General features: G+C 40.4%; 1 protein-coding gene across 7 annotated transcripts in view; it reads right to left on the bottom strand.

Moving 5' to 3' along the window:
- The window catches only part of mlxip (MLX interacting protein), a 43,301-nt gene that overhangs the window by 6,194 nt on the left and 19,432 nt on the right, over nt 1-17,675 (bottom strand). For 5 of the 7 annotated variants that reach the window (XM_061818637.1, XM_061818638.1, XM_061818641.1 and 2 more), the window contains exons 9-16: nt 15,926-16,403; nt 14,861-14,928; nt 13,833-13,929; nt 13,634-13,728; nt 11,754-11,858; nt 11,555-11,682; nt 10,635-10,758; nt 5,681-5,810 (exon numbers count right to left, since the gene is read on the bottom strand). In XM_061818637.1, coding sequence (XP_061674621.1) covers nt 5,681-5,810; nt 10,635-10,758; nt 11,555-11,682; nt 11,754-11,858; nt 13,634-13,728; nt 13,833-13,929; nt 14,861-14,928; nt 15,926-16,403 — 1,225 coding nt within the window. Of the gene's footprint in view, nt 1-434; nt 2,387-5,680; nt 5,811-10,634; nt 10,759-11,554; nt 11,683-11,753; nt 11,859-13,633; nt 13,729-13,832; nt 13,930-14,860; nt 14,929-15,925; nt 16,404-17,675 lie in introns of those variants that run through there. The other 2 variants (XM_061818642.1, XM_061818643.1) reach the window with 1 other exon arrangement.

Here is a 17,675-nt window from a genome sequence, read left to right as displayed (position 1 = left end):
ATGCAATTATTGAACATTAATAAGCACAGAAATTGAACTGAATAAGTCAGTAAAAGTTGTAATTTCTGCATTACAAACTTTTTGAGGGTAACCGCCGTTTTTGTTGATGAAATTTTCAGCCCAAGCTGGAAATTTTTCCAGCCGGGGGTGAGTGCTGAAACATCCCCCCCACCACCACCATCACCAAACATTATTCCTTGGAGGGGGAAATCAACAAAAACACAAACATCTGGGTGCAATTTGGTTATGAAAAGTTTTCATACTTGATGGTTGCCTTGCGCCCGCACCCCCCAGTTGGAAAATCACTGGCGTCCTGCAATATGAGGTCTAGTTTTCAGTTTCATTAGCGTTGCTTTAATTGTGATGAATTAATATTTGAGGCGTGTCATTGCATGAAGACATCCGGGAAGTCTAGAAAAAAAAAATCTTCAATGGAACTGAAGCGTGTCTATCGGCATGCACACAAACACACAAAATGAGTGGGGGTTTGCACGTTACATTTCAGGAGATGAAGTGATCTCACTGTGAAGTCAATTGTGTAAAGAGATTACAGCATTGCGACACACATTTGGAGGCATCTCACCCCCACAACAGTTCTTTGGAAAAAAAAAGAAAGTGAAATCACAGCCAAAACCAATTTGTCATGTACACGCGGTGGGAGATTAGCACATCGCTTTGTCTTCAAAAGATTAAATATGACAACGGACTACGGCATCAAAAAACAAACGAAACAAATGTCGTTAGAGACAAAACATCTTTTTGAGATGAAAAAGTTCATCGAAGGCAAAGCGTGACAATGCCTTTTGTCATCGTGACAAAAAGGTTGAAGGCAACATGACAATGATAAACAGTTTTTTGAGAGAGAGGAAAAAAACAAGGACAGATCAAGACACTGCATTTAGTGATTAAAATCGATCGGTGATAACGAAAAAAAAATGATGGTAGATCTTTGAAATGAAAGTTTATTGAAGACAATAACATGTCAATGTGTCCGTTTCAATTGGAAAGCTTGTTGCAAACTAAACACGACAACGTTTGCTGCAACTTTTAATTAATGTTGAAGACAAAACACATCAGTATTATGCTGTGATCAAAAAGGCTTGTTGGGAAGACAAAAGACGACTGCATTTATTGGGTGATAAAAAAAAAAACATGACACTGCGATGCTTCCTGATAACCAAAAAAGGATGTTAAAGACAAAACACGACAGCATTCTTTCACAATTAAAAAGGTTGAGGACCAACCATGACACAGCAATTGTTTCACGCACTCACCAGCATTGCCCACCCATGGGTCCAATAAAGAACAAAATGCTGATTGGTAGAAAAGCTGTACACGCGTACAAAAAACCAACACATACAAATACAATCCATATAAAGTAAATATATACACTGTACGCATTTAAAGAGGAGAACAATCAATGTGTTTTATTGCCATTTCAGTGAAGCTCCCTATGAGGGCTGTAGCTTATGTCGCTCACCAGAAAAGGGCCGAGCGAGCAAAATGTGAAGGACGGAGGGGAGGGGGAAAAAAAAAAACAGCTACGGTAGTGTTCAAAATAATGGCAGCACAATGCGACATAACTGCTTCACACCTGTGTGGCATGGAGTCAACCGACTTGTGGCACCTTTAAGCTGTTATTCCACTTGAAGATTCCTTGGTTTTGCTTCAGAAGCACAATTTTCCATGTCACTCCACAAGTTCTTGATTGGATTAAGGTCTGGGGATCGGCCTTTGTTGGTCTGGAACCAAAACTTTGCACGTTTACTAGTGCATTTGAGATCATTGTCTTGTTGAAACACCCATTTCAAGGGTCAAACGTTTTCAAGTATTTTGACATATGCACACCGTGGTATGCAATAAATAAGCCCAACACCATAGTGGGAGAAACACGCTCATATCATGATGGTTCACTGTCTGCACTGCGTAATGCGGTTTGAATTCAAGAGTTTGGGGGTCATCTCACAAACCGTATGCGGTTTATTTTATTTTCAACACTACTGGACATTCTGGGGTCACGCTTTATAGAGGGAAAAAAAAAATAAAACAAAAAAACAAGCCCAAACACTTATGAACATAATTTCAACATTGTTCATAAGGACTCACGCCAAGGCTAACATGGCAAACGTGGTGCTTTGGGTGGCTCTCAAAAGAAATCAATCTTTGTGCCAAAGATGACAAGGTAAAGCCTCAGAGTCCAAAACGAGGAAGACAAGTTGACCTCAGCCCTCCATGATGAGGATGAAGAGGGACTGACGTCAGATGGCCTGAGAAGGAGGCTCCACGTCGGCGTGCCTCAGGGCCTGGATGGCCTCCTCGGGCAAGCGTGATGGGTCGCTGAGGATGGACGTGCTGGTGCTCAGATGGCAGAGGCTGCTGCTGACCACTGACACGCACGCACGCACACATGCACATGCACACACACACACACACACACGCTCACTTACGAGATGCTGTAAAAACACACTACAAGTGTGAACAATGAATGTACTGCTTGTCTGTTCAGTCTGTCCTTTGTCACTTCCACCCACCAAATATTTTGTTTTTATGACTTTACACTATGTGATCATCTCTATTGGCAATTAACCCTTTATAAAGCTCAGATATGGATGGATAGAAATCCAGTTTCATACCAACAAATTTATATATTAAAGAGTTTCAGCGCTCCTCTTACGGTACCTTTGGCCAAGAAAATGAAACAGACAAAGAAAAAGCCATCCAGGTAGCTATTTTCTGTACAGCTTATCCTCACGAGTAATCATTAGTAAATTGGTTGTAAGTAAAACAAAAAACAAAATTTAAACATTTGTCCTAAAAACAACCACAAAAAAAAAACATTTTAATTTTTAATGTGTGGCCTAAAAAACAAATCTGAAAAAATGAAAAACACATCTGGTTAAAGTTCAGTCAAAAAAAAAAAAAAGACAGTGCCTTAAAAACATTTTTCAATTTAAATTGAAAACTTTAAACCATTTGTCCAACAAACTAAACTTAAAAAAGAGTAAAATAATAAAAAAGAAAAACTAAAAATGCGTTGACAAAAATCAGCCTAAAAAAATAATCAACAATTTTTGATTTTTAACAAATTATAAAAATTTCAACATGTTGCTGAAAAAAACAGCAAAAGTTAAAAACAACAACAGTTTGGCCTTAAAAAATTTCCTTTTTTTTGTTAAAAAAAAAAAAAAAGTACCACAAAAAAAGAGAAAACAAACCCCCCAGGCAAAAAAAACCCACAAAAAACTACACCAGTCTATAAAAATAAAGTACAAAAAAATATATAATATTTCTAAATACTTGCCCTAAAAAGAAAACCCTCTCAAAGTGGGTTAACTCCCCAAATTAAACACCACAATAACATTTATCTGGAAAAAAAAAAAATATCCGGCCATTTTCTTCACCACTTATCCTCACGAGGATTGCAAGGGAGTGCTGGAGCCTACCCCAGCTGTCAACGGGCAAAAGACGGGGTACACCCTGAACTGGTTGCCGCCAATCGCAGGGCACATTGAGACAAACAGCCGCACTCACTTCACACTTATAGGGGCAATTTAGAGTGTCCAATGAATGTTGCATGTTTTTGGGATGTGGGAGGAAACCGGAGTGCCCGGAGAAAACCCACGCAGGCACGGAGAGAACATACAAACTCTACACAGGCGGGTCCAGGATTGAACCCGGGACCTCAGAACTGTGAAGCCAACGCTTTACCAGCTGCTCCACCGTGTTGCTTATATATAGTGTGTGTGTGTGTGTGTGTATATATATATATTTTTTTTTTTTTTCCCCCTTCGTCCCTATAATCTCAGCTCCAAACTAACAGAACTAGAACTGAAAAAACAAGTTAAAAACGAGAAAAACAAGAAAAGTGACCGACAAAAATGAAGTGCTACTTCCTTCCCTTGGCATGATTTACTTACATGATTTCAGTCTGACATGGTGCCAAAAGTGCGTCATCACACCACCATGACGTGCGCTTGCTGAAGGCGCTTTTACTTGTCTGCAGGTAAGCACATAGCTCCAATTTTGTTTTTTTTGTATGTTCGCCTCGTGGGATTTCACTTTTGTTCCTGTAACAACCGGCAAACTTTACATCAAGTTTTCTGACTGGCATGAACGTGCATCAAAGGCCACAGATATAATTGGAATAAAAATATTTTTCCTTGACTGCTAAAGTTTTGCTTCAACTGTTGAAGCATCAAACTGAATAATAGCTCGGTTGATCTGAATGTATTTTGGTGAAGAGAAACGTCACAGCGCCCCTGAACTTTGTCACATTTTTCTCATGCAGAGTTCAACACGTGGTGAGCATGCGGAAAAAAAAAAAAAAAAAAACAATTGTGGTTTGGAAGCTTCTACCTCGCGTCAAGGGTTGCCAACATGTCACGGTTTTGGCTGCACGGAAATGGGCGACACGTCTTTGCCACATTTGATGTCATGACCTATAATTCATTGAATCAGGATGGTTTAAAAATATTTTGAAATGCACAGAGTTGCTTTGACATACGAGTTGAATTTATTCTGTGCCCGCGGTTGTCACACCAAACTCTCATAGCTCAAGTCATCTTTCAGCGTTGAAATAAATGGAAAGCCCATGCAGCTCTTCCAGGCTCCCCAATAAAGAATAACATTTATTTATTAAATAACATTTAATAAGATTATTTATTATTTTTATTCTTTGTTTGTTTTTAACAAGATTATGTATTATTATTAAGGAAACACTTGATCAATATTGTTATTTCTAAAAACAGTACTTTATAAAAACTTATCAAGACCACATCCATCCACATCCAGCCATTTTCTTCGACAGTTATCCTCACTAGGGTCGCGGGGAGTGCTGGAGCCTATCCCAGCTGTCAACGGGCAGGAGGCGGGGTACACCCTGAACTGGTTGCCAGCCAATCGCAGGGCACGTGGAGAAAAACAGCCGCACTTGCAATCACACCTAGGGGCAATTTAGAGTGTCCAGTTAATGTTGCATGTTTTTGGGATGTGGGAGGAAACCGGAGCGCCTGGAGAAAATCCACGCAGGCACAGGGAGAACATGCAAACTCCACACAGGCGGGTCCGGGTTTGAACCGGGGACCTCAGAACTGTGAGGCCATCGATTTACCAGAGGAGCCACTGTGCTCGTGCTTAATATAATTAAACAATTTGTGCATCATGTTGTTTCAATTCATTTTATTGTGTTGCTCCTTCTTGTGTGCCCATCATGGCCAGCAGGGGTCAAGAGTACTATAAATGAATTATACATTATAGAGGGAGTTATAGAGTGCTATTTATCCTTTTTAAAAAAGGGGGGGATTGCTGGAACGGACTAATGAGATTACTTTTCACTTCAAATGAGAACAATGATTTGAGATACAAGTGTTTCGAGTCACATGCATGGTCGCAGAACCCCTGTCCAACATTTTATTCATTTTTTGAAAATGTCTATCACTGTGGTTTGCTGGAGTCTTAAAGTTTTACAAATGGCTTTGTACCGACTTCTAGACTGACAAATGCCAATTACTTTATTTCTCATTCGCTCTTGAATTCCTTCGGCTTGTGCCATCTCGTTGTAAATTCTTTCAATCTTGGGACCCCATTCGTTTTGTAAAACAAGTGATTTCTTGACTGAACATGTCTGGGAGGCAATTAGGGTTGGGTGTGTGTGGTGGAGTGTGTGTGCTAGTTTACTCACTGGGCCTGAGCGCAACCAAAGAGCAGTGCCGTTCGAGCCACTCCAGTGTGGTCTTGCACAGCTCAGTTCCACTTGCAGTTGACACCATCTTGTTGAAGGACTCAAAGAGCGGCTTGATGATGACACTGAACTGGGAGGCATGTGACGTCAAGGCTTACTTTGGTATAGTGTGGCCATCCAGTCAACCGAATGCACAGACGCCGATAAAATTGCTGCTACCCCTCCATTATTGAACGGAAAACCCACAATGGCCAGAGAAATCATTTGAATCTGACCAAAGAATAAATGTACAAAAAATATCAACTGGGCTGACACTGGGAAGTATTTCTCCAGAATACTTTGAAAGTCTTGAGATTTCATTCTAACGTGAACAAGCGGAAGAAAGATGCCCTGTGCCAGAATTAGCATAGCAACCAAAGAACACAACAGAGCCTCTGCAGTGTTTCACATTTGTCTATGGTATGACTCATTTGCTCGTCTGTGAATGTAAAGTTAGTGTGCCTTGCTAAAAACTTCTACTTTTGTCTATAGGACACTATCCCAGAAGCTCTGCAGCGCTGTCATTTTCTCATCATACCTTTCCATTTTCAACAGTGTTTCAACACCTTTGGTTGCCCCCATAAGGTTGAATGGATGGTCCAATGTGACTCACATGTACCATGAGCTTGGATGTCACCTTTCATTTTTTGGGAGGTTGTTCCGGGCTGTTTTGTTACAATGTGTATGATCCATCTGCTCAATTTATCAGCAATTTTACTCCTGCTTCCACATCTAGGGCCATTGGCTCAAACGCCATATATCTTCCATTTCTGAATTGTATGTGCAACTGTATTGATGGGATCGTTAAGCTGCTTGGAGATGGTCTTAAAGCTTTTACCTTTAATGTGCTTGTCTATAATTGTCTTTCTCTTCATTCATGCTTAGTGTGGTACACACCACGTCACCAAACAGCACAGTGATTACTTGTCAAAGGCCGACTAACCGATCAAGCGTTTAAAGACAATGGTGATGCCAATCGGACGAGGCACCATGTTTGAACAAGTCCCAATGGCCAAGTTACTTTTAATCTTTTCTAGGAGCAGCATCCAATGGAATTTTGATTTTTAGAAAAATTCTGTGGAACCACAAGTCAAAAGCAGTGACTGATTTTCAATGTTAATTTTCATAAAATGTTTATTATTACTTTTTATAATAATAAAGTAATAACAATAATGGATGTTGAAGAAACACCGAACGTGAGTAACTTCATAACTTGTACGACGAGGGCTGTGAGGACTGATAGGAAATTTAACAAGTCTTATCAGAGTCCATTTTAGTACCCAAATTGGTGCCGTTATCGTTCGCGTTGAAGTTGCTTGGCGTAAATTAGCCTAACGCGCTAACAACATTGCCTACGTAGTGTATACAACGAGGACCAAACATTGAACGTGGACTCAACCTTCAACGACTAGAGTGAGGGCCATTGTGGTTTGAATCACTTCCATCCACATATCCTTTAAATCGTCATATCCTTTATATTTTCACACAGGTAGTATGTCATTTGTGTACCATATGTGCTGAATGTGTTTATGTGATTGCTTTCATTTTACCTTAATTTTAACATAGATTAGGTAGTATGTGAATTGTGTGTCTTAAGTGCTGACTTTGTTTATTTGATTGCTTCTTCTTTTTGATTACCTGCAGCCCGTTGGGCAGCACATTATTGTGCGACCAGTCGGCCGTTTCCAAGCCCGGATAAATGCAGAGGGTTGCGTCAGGAAGGGCATCTGGCGTAAAACTGTGCCAAACATATATCAGCGTTCATCTTACGAATTCCAGAACGGTTAGGTCGTGCCCTGGGCTTCTTAAGCCCACCCCCGGAACTGTTAATCTGCAAGGCGTAGGTAGAAATTCAGATAATGTAGGTGGAAGACAAAAAAGAGGAGGAAAGCGGCTTACTCTGCAGAATAAGAAGAGAAATGCACAGACCCTACAGCTGCGTGTAGGCACTTTGAATGTTGGGACTACGACAGGAAAGGCTCAGGAGTTAGCTGACATGATGATTAGGAGAACGGTTGATATATTGAACATCCAAGCGATCAAGTGGAAAGGGAGTAAGGCTAGAAGTTTAGGTGCAGGGTTTAAATTATTTTATCATGGAGTAGATGGGAAGAGAAATGGAGTGGGGATTATTTTAAAGGAAGAGCTGGCTAAGAATGTCTTGGATGTGAAAAGAGTATCAGATAGAGTCATGATGATGAAATTTGAAATTTAGGGTATTGTGTATAATGTGATTAGCGGCTATGCCCCACATGTAGTATGTGACCGCGAGTTGAAAGACAAATTCTGGAAGGAACTTGAAGTAGTCCTGAGCATCCCAGACAGAGAGAGGTTTGTCATTGGTGCAGATTTCAATGGACATGTTGGTGAAGGAAACAGGGGCGATGAAGAAGAGATGGGTAAGTACGGCATTCAGCAAAGGAACTTTGAGGGTCAGATGGTGGTGGAGTTCGCAAAAAGGATGGAATTGGCAGTGGTGAACACTTATTTCCAGAAGAGACGGGAACATAGAGTGACCTACAAGAGTGGTGGAGGTAGAAGCACACAGGTGGATTATATTTTGTGCAGACGATGTAATCTGAAGTAGGTTACCGACTGTAAGGTAGTAGTGGGGGAGTGTGTGGTTCGACAGCATAGGATGGTGGTGTGTAGGATGACTCTGGTAGCAGGTAGACAGCGGTCGAGCAGAGAATCAGGTGGTGGAAGTTGAGAAAGGAAGCATGTTGTGTGGCCTTTTGAAAAGAGGTGAGACAGGCTCTAGATGGTCAGGAAGACCTCCCAGAAGACTGGAATACTACTGCCAAGGTATTCAGAGAGGCAGGCAGGAGAGTACTTGGGGTGTCTTCTGGTAGGAAAGGCAAGAAGGAGCCTTGGTGGTGGAACCCCAAAATACAGGAAGTCATCCAAGGAAAGAGATTAGCAAAGAAGAAGTGGGACACGGAGAGGACTGAGAAGAGGCGTAAGGAATACAGTGAGCTGCGTCGTAGGGCAAAGGTAGAGGTGGTGAAAGCTAAACAAGAGGCATACGATGACATGTTCACCAGGGTGGATACAAAAGAAGGAGAAGAGGATCTCTACAGGTTGGCCAGACGGAGGGACAGAGATGGGAAGGATGTGCAGTAGGTAAGGGTGATTAAGGTTAGAGATGGAAATATGTTGAGTGGTGCCAGTAGTGTGCTAAGTAGATGGAAAGAGTACTTTGAGAAGTTAATGAATGAAGAGAATGGGAGAGAAGGAAGAGTAGAAGAGGCAATCGTGAATGACCGGGAAATGGCAATGATTAGTCAGGGGGAAGTTAGAAAGGCACTGAACAGAATGAAAAATGGAAAGACAGTTGGTCTCAATGACATACCGGTGGAGGTATGGAAGCAATTTGGTGAGGTAGCTGTGGAGTTTTTGGCCAACTTATTCAATAGAATACTAGCAGGAGAGAAGATGCCAGAAGAATGGAGGAAAAGTGTGCTAGTCCCCATTTTTAAGAACAAAGGCAATGTTCTGAACTGTGGAAACTACAGAGGAATAAAGATGATGAGTCACACAATGAAGTTATGGGAAAGAGTAGTGGAGGCTCAACTCAGGACAAAAGTAAGTATCTGCGAGCAACAGTATGGTTTCATGCCTAGAAAGAGTACCACAGATGCATTACTTGCCTTGAGGATGCTCATGAAAAAGTACAGAGAAGGTCAGAAGAGAGGTACATTGGATCTTTGTAGACCTAGAGAAAGCCTATGACCGAGCACCGCGCTGAGCCGCTTCCTGTTTGTGATAGTAATGGATAGGCTGACAGACAAGGTTAGACTGGAATCCCCTTGGATCATGATGTTCGGAGATGATATTGGGATTGCGGTGAAAGCAGGGAGCAGGCGGAGGAACAATTAGAAAGATGGAGGTACGCACTGGAAAGGAGAGGAATGAAGATTAGCCGAACTAAATAAGAATATATGTGCGTAAATGAGAGGCGGAGGAGGAAAAGTGAAGCTCCAGGGAGAAGAGATAGCGAGGGTGGACGACTTCCAATACTTGGGGTCAACAATACAGGGCAATGATGAGTGTGGTAAGGAAGTGAAGAAACTGGTCCAAATGGGGCGGAAGGTGTCTGCTGTTCTATGCGACAGAAGAGTCTCCGCTAGGATGAAGGGCAAAGTTTATAAAACACTGGTGAGGCCGGCCATGATGTACAGATTAGAGACCATGGCACTGAAGAAACAACAGGAAGTGGAACTGGAGGTAGCAGAAATGAAGATGCTGAGGTTTTTGCTTGGAGGGAACAGGTTGGATACGATTAAAAATGAGCTCATTCGAGGGACAGCAAAAGTTGGATGCTTTGGAGACAAGGTCAGAGAGAGCAGACTTCAATGGTTTGGACATGTGCAGAGGTGAGAGAGTGAGTATAATGGTAGAGGGCGCTTCCAGGCAAAAGAGTGAGAGGAAGACCACAGAAAAGATTGATGGATGTTGTGAGACATGACATGATATGAGGACAGTGGGTGTTAGAGAGGAGGATGCACGAGATAGCCTTGGATGAAAAAAGATGACACACTGTGGTGACCCCCTAACGGGACAAGCCGAAAGATAAAGAAGTTTGTTTATTATTACTTATGTCAGTTCCAAGTTCTGCCTCTTCTGTGGCCACTGGATTATACCCCTCGGTAAAAAAGATTTTGCTATAATATCAAACCTTGATTCAAGAGAGAAAAAGTCTCAATGTTTTGCGACATGCTTCTGTGGCCCACACATAGGCCAGGTGATGATACATCAACGTTCCACCAAGGATTCCTTCCTCCTGCCAAATTCCCCTCCTCCCCCACACACACACACACACACACACAAACAAAACATTTTAATTATGGACTGATACAACCAGAACAGTACGCTCTCGAACTGTAAACTCAAATGACAAACACAAGAAGGATACAATCCAGAACTTCCAGTTCTGCCGGGAACGTTCCTTGACGTACTCATTGAAGTTGTGCTGCATGTGGTCAAAGCGGCGCTGCGTGACCTGCGCTCCCGTGGCCGGCATCTGGTCGTGGCACAGGCTGCGGGTGACAAACACAAAAGGCAGCAGCTGGGATTCAATGACTTTAATCATTACGCAGTGATAAATGATAGAAATTGTCACCTTGCCAAAGGACATCCGTAAACTATTCAGTGAGTTTAGCTTTTCTCACTTTATATTCAAGTAACAGAGTCCAAAGCATTTTTATGGTGGGGTTTAGGACTCCCTTCCAAATAAACTTTTGGCTTCAAATATTTACGTAGAAAAAAATTACATTGAATATGTCAATTATACTGGATAGAATTCGCTGTCTCAAATTCACCCTCTGCGCCACCAGGCAGGGTAATTTCAGGTCAGAACCAAGCAGCTAACCAATCTAGTTACGCTTTCTTAGTATGTGACATCACCTGACTAAGAAAGCATAACTGCAATTGGCTGGGTGTTCGGTTCTGACCTGAAGTAACCCTTCCTGGTGGCACAGAAGGTGAATTTTAGACAGCTAATTGTAGCTGGTTGAATTGTTAACATTGAAAAGTTACACTGACATACAACTATTGAAAATGTGATCACTTTCAAATTCAAATCCTGTTTTCTTTGGCATTTCAAATTCAAATCCTGGTGGCCCTTATTTACTTCCATAGTCGTGGGAGTGCTGCAGCCTATCCCAGTGATCATCGGGCAGGATGAAATGCCATTTTCAATGTGTTTTTGTCAGCAGGAAAAAAAATGTGGGGCTTGTGTGCATTGCGTGAAAAACAAAAAAAGGAAATCAGACAAATAAAAAAAAAAAAAAACAACAGGATATTTGTGGAAAAAAACAAATCCTGTGAACATACTTGATGGAGGCCTTGAGGTTTGCAATTTCTTCCTGCAGTCTCCTGATGTCTTCCTGCATTTGCTCCCTCTCCTGCTTGAGCTTCTCAATGTGTTCCACGGTCTTCTGCATGGTGACGGCAATACTGATCTGTGTACACAGGGAGTGAAGAAGAATGACTGGCGGGACCGCAGGACGTGCAATTGTGACAACACCCTTACATTGACTTGTGAGTTGAGGGTGGGCACCAGGCTGCTGAGTGTTTTGAAGCTGTGGTTGATATTTGATCGTCTTTTCTGCTCGGCGATGTGTCCTCTCCTCTGCATCTGGAAACGCATACAGATATGATATAATTAAACTGACATTAAAAGATGCCACTCTTCAAACTTTCACCCCTTAGTCGTTGTTCTGTAAAAATGATACTGAGACAGAATGTAGGGCAGAAGTCGATCGAGCAAAAAGAAATAAAGAAATTGGGTGGAAAAAATACAGATGCATATAAAAAAATATACACTAATATTCCAAGGGTAAAAACGAAGCTATCAAGACAAAACAATATATAAAAATATAAGAAAAATATATAGGAATATTCGAACAATGGATGTGAGAAAAATAAAAGAAAAACTAGCAGGAAAAAAAATAAATGTAACAAAATATTTCAACAAAAATATTAGACAATGATAAATTAAACCTGAAAATTACAAAAATGACAGATTAAAAATATTATACTATACAACTCCTAAAGATGAAGAACATAAGAAAAATAAAAGAAAATATACAAAACATACAAAAAAAAACAAAAATATTACATTTTTTGGACAGTATTTTAAAAACAAAACTATGAAACAAGAAAAATATTACATGAAAAATGGGCACATCCTGAAAAAAAAACCACCCAAATATGATAAAACAAAATTTTAAATTTTTCACAAAAAAATAAAATAAAATAATCTGACATTTACTGTTGTGAATGGGGGAGACGAAACTACTAGAATATATAAAATAAAAGAAAAAATTACCAATATAAAAAATACTCACATACTCAGAAAAATACACAAAAACATCATAGAAAGCTACAAAAGGGGAAAAAAAATACTGCACTGATATAAAATGTTAAGACTACAAAATGTTGTATAAAATGTACAGACAAAAATAACATGAAATAAAATTATGGAAAAAAGATCAAAATAGTAAAAAGAAAAATATTCAAAAAAATATATGGAAACACAACCAATGTTTAAAAAAAAAACACAAAACTACAAAAATACCAGCCATAGTCGGTGGTTTGCTGTTGTGAATAGGAGAAGCACACAAACTCCTACTCTCAAATATGTGAAATACGGCGTAAACGATAAACACAGTTTGAAACGATAACACTAATAGAGAATTTTCTTGGGTTTCCCCTTCACAAGTGTACTACTGTTCTATAAAAGTGCAACGGACAAGGAATGTGGGGAGGAAGTCAAGAACGAAAGTTTCCTGGCTTTGTAGCTTGTGTTCTGCAATGCCGGAACATTGCTGTAAACTTCATCACCTTTTCTTCCACTCTGATGTGTTACTCTGATAATGTCACGGATATTCAAAAAGTACCACCGTGACAATATTTCCCTAAAATGACTGTTTGTAAAAATGCTTAATCTTGTTGGAATGGACACTTTAACCTCAGTACAATGTACCAATAATTCTGAAAATCAGAGGAGGAGTTCTGCAGAAATGGCCTTTTTTGGGTGATATTGACATGTTTTAATTGTAAGCGCCTTTTGTAGTCCTCAAGAACACCATTCATGGATAAAATATTAAAAACATCGTTATGTGCGTTGATTTATCCAAATGACCACGTTGTGTTTTTCTGAAGACTCCACAAAGATGGCAGCCACTCATGTCCCGTGTCATGTCACCCACAGGAGTGGCGCAAGTCAAAACTTTAGGCGACTATGGACAATCTAATGAAATCCAAAGCAATAAGACTCAAAACATATTCAAAATACAAAAATATCAGCCAGGAATTACACAAATATAAAACAACCCTAATGTTGGATTAATATTGGAAAAAAATACATTACATAATATTGTAAAATAAGTTCAATCAGGCTGTTTTTACCTGAGGAGTTGTGCTGCTGCTGATCAGCGACTGAGGACTGGGAACTTGGTCTAAGCCACAAGGCGAGCCTTGACCTGATCCTGCCTGGCCCTGAACTGGAGAGAGGACACACACACACACACACACAAAAAAAGAAACACTCCAATAAGTAGTGTGCTTCACTTTAATTAGGCATTACTATTTTACGATAAACCCTCACCAATACTGGAGGACTGCTCCTGGTTTTGATGGTTTTCCGAGGGTACGATGCGCTGAGGAGACTTCTGGGTTTGAGGTACGACGGAGAATCCACCAGCCTGACGTGCACAATAAGACAACAAGTAAAGCGGGGAAAGTGTTCCCCTGTGATTAACAAAAAGCCGTAAGTCATTTCTTGTGAAGGTTTATAATCAGATTGCAAAGACGAAATACCGCAGATCAATGCAAAATATAAAATGTGCTTCTTCTTATTTTACCTGGTGTTTGTGTAAAACCACTTCATTTGTTTCAAGCAAGTTTTTCAAAAACTTAAAATCAGGTATTACTGCGACAATAATTATAATATCTTAGGATTTTTTGTACTGGTGAGGGATACATTTATCTTGAAAAAAATACTATAATTCTACTGATTAAGGTAGGATAAATACATACATTTTAAGACATCAGTGAGAGGACTGAGGCTCGCTATGATTGGGAAAAAAAAATCTTTCCTGGACAAATTTTCCTGTTCTAGTCACAGATAATTTTGTTTACAATAATACATAACATTTTCCTCCTTCCTTTTTTTTTTTTTTAAATTTTCAATCCCAGTTTTTGCTATGTTATCACCGACAGATGCCACAAGATGGAGGCAAGGGACTACATGAAGTCCCTCAACTCATTTCAACATGGTTCCTTGGAACCAATGCCATCAGACAAATGTCTTGATGTTGTCAGCTTGACCTTAAAGAATAATTTGTAACAAATGTGTTGCATCTGGCGTTAAAGGGGAACTAAACCCCAAATCCATTTTTTGAAAGTACACTCTACCCCCGTTTTTTTTTGTCATTTCAGGGCTTCTACCTAACTACAGCGTGTAAGTACTTAAGAGTAGCTGCCTCTGCTTCTGCAAACAATTGAATTCCATTCAACATTTGGTAAACCTAGACAATTTCATGACATCAACACACACTGTTTTGCATGTATTTTATATCATATTGTATGCAGGTGTAGCCAATGAAGTGTCTGGCGACAAAGCTGAAAACGTACCACACCGCAGTGAGTGATCAGCACACCAGGAGATGAGGTCACGTCTGTTTTCATGGCCGGGTTGATTCCTAATAAAGTGAGAGATAACGGAGAGTTGTCTTCATGTTTTGGAACAAAACATTTGCAGGTATTTTGTTGGGGGTTTTTCAAAGAATTAGTCAGAAGTTTAGAATTTCATTTAAACCCTTGCTCTTATTTTAAAAATTCACAGCCGTACTTTTATTTAGTAAATTAGAAAACACACGGTTGTGCTCACGTTTGATTAGCAAGGGAGAATTTGTAAGATGGGTACAATTTATTAAATAAAACATGAAAGACCAGGGGAAAAACATTTAATTTAATTCTAATGGAATTCAAATTGAACAGTCAAGAATTTCTAAAAAGCATTGTCATAAAATATAACCATAAAGAAATTAAATATGGTTGTTATATTTAAAAAAAAGTATGTAAACTTATGAGCACTGTTGTACCTCGGCATGAAAGTGCAGGCTGTTTTTCATAACCATTAGGTGGCGGTGGTATATTTCAATGAAAGTGTACACCTTTCTCAAAACCTCTAGGTGGTGGTAGCATATTGGAATGAAAGTGTACAGCTCTACTAAAACCTCTAGATGGAAGCATACATTTATAAAATGTTTTTTTCCCCCATTCCCCCCTATATCCATGTATAATGCGGACTATTGACTTTTGATAATATTTTGGGGAAAAAAATTATGCAGCAGAATTTACGGTAATTATCTGGCCAGCTGTCACTACTTTATTTGAACACAGTACAAGTTGCATAATTTTCCTTTTACGATAACTGTTTGATAAATTCAGACATGAGCATCAGTGTTATGAATGTATAGAGACATTTTTATTAACTCTCCAGCAGAAGATGCTCAATTAACGTGTCTGCCCCTTTAAATATCTCTGCATGCCCTTTGTTCAAACTGATTCACATGGCATTTTTATTGGGAATTCAGATGCAATTTTATAGTTATTTATTTTGTGTGTGAAAATTGTCTCCCCAGATCTAAAACGTTTTAGAATCCTTGGTTTAAAAAGTGAACATTGCATCCACACCTGTAATGAAGAGCTGCTGGGGGCCAATCGGGCTTGCAGGGGTAATCTTCTTCAGATCTCGTTTTTTGTTGCCGTTGGCTGGCTGGAGATGTCGAGGGCGGGCGAAAGTGTGAGGGGGCGGCGGCCTAGGTGCTGGGGTGGCTACCAGCGGAACTAAGGACGGTAACCGGGGTGGAGGCGGTAGGGGATGTGTGGACGTGGAACCAGCAGCCACCGCGGAGGAGGAAGAGATCGTGGCAGTCTCGCCCAAAGCTGCCACGGGCTCCAACGTGGAGGGTTCCATGGCTGCTACTGCTGGCGGGAGGCACTCGGACACCAGTGGATTCCGGGAGGAAACGGGGGCGTGGTCGCCAAGTGCCGCCTGCCCGGGATAAAGAGGCAAGTACGAGTTCTCCACAATGGCGGCAGCACTGGTCCCACTGCTTATTGAAGGAGGGATGGTGCTGTCTGCGAGCTGCATGGATGACATTAACTGGCCCTGGTGGCAAAACACATGTGCAGTGGTACCTTGATTTATGAGTTTCATTCATGACTGTACCATGCTTGTACTTGAATTTATATGTACAGTGTTGCCTTAAGCACTCTACAGTATTGTACCTTGTAAAAACATGCACTAGTGACATATTTAAATAGAATATTTTCTATTAACATTGTGCTGCTCCCTCTGGTGTATTCACCTTGGCGACCAGGGGGGCAGTAAAACACAAAGAACCACACAAAGAGGTGTTTCACAACACACTCAGTAAGCTACAGCGGTATCAAGTCATTTTTTGCGAGGAATAGAGAATATTCATGCATTCATTTTCTATACCACTTATCCCCACCAGGTTTTACAGGTGAGTTGGAGCCTATACCGGCTATCTTTAGGTGAGGGGCGGGGTACAGCCTGAAGTGGTTGCCAGTTAATCATATATAAACATAACACACATATAAACTCTTCATCTTTGCACTAATATTCACCCAGGTGGGCTGTATTTGAAACTACTAGTGCCTCAAATTCTGGCTTATAACAACACACAAAGCAAAAAAGCAAAGTATTTACCGAGAAAACTCGGACGTTGGGGCACTTGTAAGTCAAGGTACACCTCTACTCCTTTACTCTGAGCCTACGCTTATTACAACTGCCCGGGAGGTTTATCTTTGCAAAGTTATCTGTGTGCATATACTGTAAACCATAGGTGTCAAACTCCGGCCCTATTTGGCCCGCGAGGCAATTTCAAATTCATATTAGAGCTAGCCCACCGGTATTACAAGTATTACACACTTCTTTGGTTCCATATTAAAAGGTTCATTTGTTCAACCTTGGCCCACGGCTTTGTTCAATTAAAAAATTTGGCCCACTGTGAATTTGAATTTGACACCCCCGCTGTAAACCATAATCATCTCGAGCCTGTACACACAGGGCCATTGAAACCATGCTTAAGACCACTTAGCACTTGTGTGAGTACTCTGACATTTATTCAAGATCGGTAGACTTCCCCTTCAAGTGGGCTATGGCTAGTGGTGGGGAGTAGGGCCTAAATATGATATCACAACTATCTTTTGCCTGATGTCAATATTCAATGTGACTTGGAATGTATTTAAGTATATACGTACATGTAGAAAATTTAACCAGGGCAAAGTAATTTACATCATAAACCAGGACATACACATTATTGCCGAAAGTATTCGCTCACCTGCCTTGACTCAGACATGATTTTAAGTGTTCTTCTAAATACCTATAGTTTAATATAACGTTGGTCTACGCATT

The sequence above is a fragment of the Syngnathoides biaculeatus genome, chromosome 4 (genome assembly GCF_019802595.1).
Source record: "Syngnathoides biaculeatus isolate LvHL_M chromosome 4, ASM1980259v1, whole genome shotgun sequence".
Taxonomy (NCBI): domain Eukaryota; kingdom Metazoa; phylum Chordata; class Actinopteri; order Syngnathiformes; family Syngnathidae; genus Syngnathoides; species Syngnathoides biaculeatus.
Note: the sequence above shows the minus strand (reverse complement) of the source record. Positions and strands in the feature narration are given on the sequence as shown.